The sequence below is a fragment of the Zerene cesonia genome, chromosome 3 (genome assembly GCF_012273895.1).
Source record: "Zerene cesonia ecotype Mississippi chromosome 3, Zerene_cesonia_1.1, whole genome shotgun sequence".
In the NCBI taxonomy this organism is placed as follows: Eukaryota; Metazoa; Arthropoda; class Insecta; order Lepidoptera; family Pieridae; genus Zerene; species Zerene cesonia.
Window position 1 is genome coordinate 1,465,355 of NC_052104.1, and position 6,251 is coordinate 1,471,605.

General features: G+C 31.7%; 1 protein-coding gene across 1 annotated transcript in view; it reads right to left on the bottom strand.

Moving 5' to 3' along the window:
• Positions 1-5,870, bottom strand: part of LOC119837027 (E3 ubiquitin-protein ligase RNF19B-like) — a 62,632-nt gene extending 56,762 nt beyond the window's left edge. Inside the window, exon 1 of the mRNA XM_038362511.1 lies at positions 5,310-5,870. Within this exon, the coding sequence (XP_038218439.1) occupies positions 5,310-5,436 (127 nt within the window). The 5' untranslated portion in view covers positions 5,437-5,870. The remainder of the gene's footprint in view (positions 1-5,309) is intronic.
• Between the last annotated feature and the right edge of the window lie 381 nt (positions 5,871-6,251).

The window sequence follows — 6,251 nt, forward strand, 5'->3', positions numbered from 1 at the left end:
TATAACGATAAAAGATTGGGAAGAAACTGGCCTTCGAGACACAGTTCACCACTAGTTCGAAGGTCAGGGTCTGCATTACTTTGTACCACTGTTTCTGTAATAAATAATAAATAAATAATAAATAAATAAAAAAGTGTAATAGAATGAATAAATCGCGTTTAAAATCCGTTAAAAAGTTTTTAATTTCTAAAAGATATAAAGGAATTGATATAGGAATTTAAAGTACATATTATAATAGAATTTCAAGAAATAAACAAAAATAGTAATCAATATTAATTCAATGATACATTGATCTCACACAAGATGTTATCATACTAATAATAATTCACGTGGCCTTTGATTGTTTTGAAACAATGTATAATGCGAAATTTAGACCCTGAAGTTTTATAGTATCTTGAAAATGTTCTATGAATCAATCGTATATATTCTCATGGGAAACTATAAACAAAACATTCTCCACTTTTATATAACTTATATCGTATATATACCTACTCTTAAAATGCCAATTCTTGCATATAATTCGCAACAATACCACTTAAGATTCAGCATTCCGCGATCGGCGGCAGCGCGGACTTGTGTTAAATGACGAATTACGATTCTACGTAACCCGAACTAATTAGCATAAGTTGTTCTACGATAGGCGTAACGAATTATACAAGACGGTAACGCACTGTAACTGTTCAACTTTACGCTAATAACCATATATTAGCTAGACGGTTACGGTAGACGTCCGCGGCGTGCCGTTACTTCGCCGTCATAGAATTAAATAGATTAGTGGGACATTTGAAAGCTTAATTACTAACTATGATGATTGAGCGTTAATGGTCTCGCTCAATGTGTTATTTTAGTTGGATGTATGCATAGTGCTGAGGGGGTCGCGGATGTATGAATGAACCAGCACCCGTCGCCCCTTAACCTGAGCATCTCGACGGAACAGTGGAGTTTTAGTCGGTAAGAATCGGACATAACCCACACAAAAAAAGAAGGATGTATGTATAGCAGCATGTTCAAATATGGTATGAGAGAACATTCGTACACCTAATTGTTACTCCATATTTCTGCCCGTTTCGACCTATAGCAAAATTGACCTAAATATATACAACTTACAATGTTAAAACGATTGTTGGTGCAATACCTCATATTTATTTCATATCGTTTATAAATTCAACAAATTACAGCTCATTTATATCGCCACACTATAATTAAGTCTACATAATAATAACATGTAATTATCGTACCTACATATTTGATGACCACTAACTACGGTATGTTGTGTGATGAATCCGTTTTCAAAAATATCATAACGTTATATCTTGCTGCTAATTTGCTGTTAGATATTATACTTTTGGGTTATTATAACGGTACATAATCCTAAATATCAGTCAGGCCGCGAAATGAATTTCGCCGTAAAATCAAATGAATCAAATGAAATTATTAAAAGGACTCTCACTTTTTTATTAAAAATTTTAATCGTCATCCTGAAAAGAATCGTAAACAATATCGGACAATATGATAATACTTATTAAAAAAAAAATATTCCGATATATATTATGTAACGAATGTAGAAATGGATTATATAATGTGGGTCGACACTTGCATAATATTACCATTAAATATTTGGGTAACATTTATTTTGAACTCTTCTAGGTTACGATTGTAAAACAGATTCTGGAGTAGGCATAACATACTTAATTACTATATTATCAAGCCAGCAATCTCATTACTTTTAATACAGTGTTCTCTATTATCTGAACTTCACCGAAATGTTAGTTCAAATTAATTTTTAAAATGGTATGTGTTGTATTTGAACTAAGATAACTATAGTATGTGTACCGAAATCAATTCTCGCTTCAGTATTTCGTAGTAAACCATCGTGAAAGGCCTATAAGAAAAAAAAAACCACGAACTAGCAATATTTATCTATATACAATATAATGTTATGTGTTGTTCTTCAATAAAATTATCAATACCAATTGAAAGTTCTCGATTCTCGTGAACAAAAGCACGAACAAATTTATTCGTCTAGACTCTAGACAGTCTATTACATTCTTAACTTATCCTAGATGAAATGCGCCAGGAATACCTAGAAAGCGCTAGCACGTACTCAAGCTTGTTTACGTCTTCTTTCAGAAGTTATTTGAAAAGGACGATTCAATAAAAGCATATCGGTATATGAGTATAATATTATGTTTACAGAGCGTGTGACTATTCAGGATTCATTGGGTTTCACAATACATAATTTATTCGTTATTTACTTGTGCCTCATGAAGCAAACGTAAATACGACAAGTTTTTGAGAGCGGCGAATGATATTGGAAAGTTGTATGTGTTGGTTGCAAAAAAAAATTGCGGCTCTAATTTCCATCGAGAACTTGTTGCACCTTGATTAGGAATTGTAGGAAACCAGCTGTTATGTGAATACTGTACTATACTGATTACGATTAGACTAAAGCTGTGGGATCAAAGTATCGAACATATTATATATGATATATATCAGGGGTATTAAAACTCCCTGCAATATTTCAATGACTTATCTACGTGTTAATTTTGCAATACATTCTATAATTTGTTCGTTCGTTTGAACTAGCTAATCTCGGGAACGACTGGACCGGTTGTCAAATTCTTTCACCGTTGGATATGCACGTAATCCCTGAATGATATAGGATGATTTTTCTTTAAATAAATAATCAATTATTGAAGGAAAAAATTTAAATTGAATGTTCTGCTTCTTGTATAATTGAATAATTAAAAGACCAACTAAGAAGTCTCGATTATTGACTGTGGAAAATTTCAACGACGACATCCCTATCAAAATGTGAATAAGAAATTGGGACAGTAGGTACTTACTGTTGTTTATTTAGATTGGCGCAAAAATCGATAGCATTAATACCTCGCTATGACGCAAATCAATATCGAGATAATTTTTAAAACAATACGAAATTTAAATGGCATGTTGATAATTTATAGCAACTGTTTCGTTTAAAACTAGGTGGTTATATAGTTAAATTATTCATAGACCCTAAAACCCTGCGAACATCTGAATTAGTAGAAAGGTGTTATCTTCATTTTATATACCAGGGTTGCAAGGTAACTCCAAATATACATTAAGTACCTACCTAAGTACTAACCTAAGTACTTAAGTACTAAAACCGTACTGGGAGGTATGCATTAGCATTCTCCACTATAAAAAGTACCATATTTGCATATCCAGACCATAATGCAATCTCTTTACCAAATTTGAGATTTAATCAGTTTTACATAAGAAATACCCCTCCACCCTAACACCCTTTCATGACTATTATATTTAGAATTAAATGAAATATAGGGCAGTCTTATCAATTAAAGTTGATATATTATCTATTGTGTTATCAGAATCGCATAGTGCATTTTACTGAGTCATTATAAAAATATTAAATATCAAGAGATAAACACTACTGTAGACGCATGTTGTAACAATGTTGAAAGGCTTATAATTCATATAGATTTTCTTCAATGTCAGTTGATGCTTTTAATTTACACTGCATAATTTATAGAATCACAAAAACTAGGGATTTCATTATCACTTTGCTTAGTTTATATTTAGAATAGTATAAGTTCAGTTGAAGATTTTCTTTTCTTACATTCTATGATCATAAACAATTAAAACCTTATTGAAAATATTAAGTTGAAGAGTTTGTTTGCAACAAGTAAGAAACTGATTTCAGAAACTACTTAAGCAATTTCAACAATTTCTTTTGACATTATGCACATGATTCCTGAGTCCTATATCTAACACAGGCAAAGCCAGTCACATGTAAGTAGATTAACAATTTAGACTTTCCTATAGATTTATTAGAGTTTGTTGTGCTAATGTTATTATTTATATTAATAGTAATTCAAATGAATCATTCAGATTGTAAATAAGGATATAGAAGAGTTTTGGCCTCAAAAATGTAGGTTGAGGATTGTTGGAGGACTATTAATTATCTTGAATAAATTATTCTGTCAAATTCTAATATAAAACTGAATGATTGCAACTGTTGAATGCATAAATGGAAATTTACATTTTTTAAAATAAATTAGTGTCATTACTCAGGCCCTTGCAGAATAAGAAGTGGCATCCATTTATGTACATACTAGCAGACCATCCACTCAGGGATCACATAGATATCAAACAGTGAAAGAGTTTTCGAAAATGCTCCAGTAGTTTCTGAGATACTTAAGTGTGTTAAAACAAAGAACAAACTTATCAGCTTCATATTACTAGTTTATATTTAAATTACTCTATAATATTGATACCGAATCTTAAAGATTTAAACTAAATTTAATCATCTATTGAATGAGTGACGAAATATGCAAACAGATTTAATAAGGTACATAATATTAAGTTGTAGTCATACAGATGTATGGAAGACAGAGGGGGTGGTTGCACACCTTTATATTATATATAAAAAGGTAGAACAAACAAAAACTCATAGATGAATTGAATGAAAAATTATGTGTATCATGTGTGAAAGCTGAAATGAGAGCTAATATATTGGTAAAATAATGTACAGCTTCATTTATTACTTTTCTATAATAAAAGATTAAAATTGAAATCAAACTTCTCAATACTTTTTAAATTATTCTTTACCAGAATTTAAAGATATCAGTCAATATTAGAGGCTAAACTTATTTGGTAAAATTATGAAAGAAGAATATTCATATTATAATCATATTTGCTATACTTTTTGATTTAACACATTGCTTATTTGTGTTGCCAATTCTTATCAGAGCAGGAAAATATAGATTTAGATAGTTTTGAGAAATATTTCCCAATTTAACATCAATTTTCCACAAATCATTAATAATTTTCCTTAATCAATTATTAGTGATAACATGTGACTAATCAAATATTACAACTTTATTTATATTCATATATTTTATATGATGCTTTTATTTTAATTATGTGTAAGCATAACTGTAAGTAAAGTTGTGTTTATAATTTATATTAGTATGGAATGTCTAATTCTGTTTGTCCTAGGTCAGTTCAATGATGAATTAAGATGGTTAGTAATTAATTGTTGGCAATGACAATCTCATTTAGCAAGGAAAGGTCGAGTAGCATGGAGCTAAGTGGCAATGACCAATTTGATTAGATATTACTTTTGCTTCTATGTTATATTTCAAAATAACACTTATTTTTTTTTAAGGTGGAATAATTCAAATTTGACATAAATCTTACAAAAATGCAAAGTGTTGTTAAGTATTTGATTTTTCTGGTTCAGAAATTATTTTTATATCACGTATATAAAGTGTAGTGATAGATAAATAAAAAAAAATGCCATATACCTGAGTGGGCAAGTCTTCTTCCAACCAAAGGGCTGTCCAGCAGCAGCCGCCGCAGCGACCACCTGCCGAAGACACCGCTACCCCAGCCGCACCCTCCACCGCGACGCATCCCTTCGCGTTCCACCATCACTACGATCCCACGCACATCACACTAACACTCAAATAATTGTTCTACCACACTGTTTGTGAATTATCATTAGAAGTGATTCGACCGTCTTGCCCCGTTACACTACTGTGTTAAGTAACAACCCACTCGCAACGCATCAGAGAGAAAGTAACGATGGTCAGACGAAATCGTATGCGACCGAGCTCTCAGATGCTGTTACAGAGAATGTTAGCTACCATTGTGTTTGAGCGTTACGTAGGATTCTTACCCCACGAGTATTACGATCAACTACCAGTTATTTGAAACTTCGAATTTATAAGCAACATATTATGGTAGCTAGAAATACGAACGAGAATGCGTTACAATAAGACACATTTTATATGCAATATTTTCGCACAACAAGCGTAACACAACACGTCTGATTGTAATTAGCTGTCACTCTGACTGTCAAATAAAAAACAGGCAAGTGGCAACAGTTGTATTATGTTGCCAGAATTGATGCTCAGATGTTTTTCGAATCACTTTATTATGTACCTGCCTAGCGAACTAGATATTTCATGTAAAAAAAAATGTGGGTATATACTAGAATTTCAATTCAATTTTTTTTATTTTGTAAAGTTGGTTCTTGACTTTTATTTGTTAATATATTGCAGAGTAAGTACCTACCTAGCTAAATCGAGAAAACCAATCCACAGATAATAATATAATACTAGGCCAAACTGACATGTATGTCAAATCACGGTTTTGATTGTTGATGTGCACTATACTTCGGCCGTTCAGAGAATGCGTTCCTGACACCTGTCAGTTAGTCACGACTAGTGATGGGCACAACATAA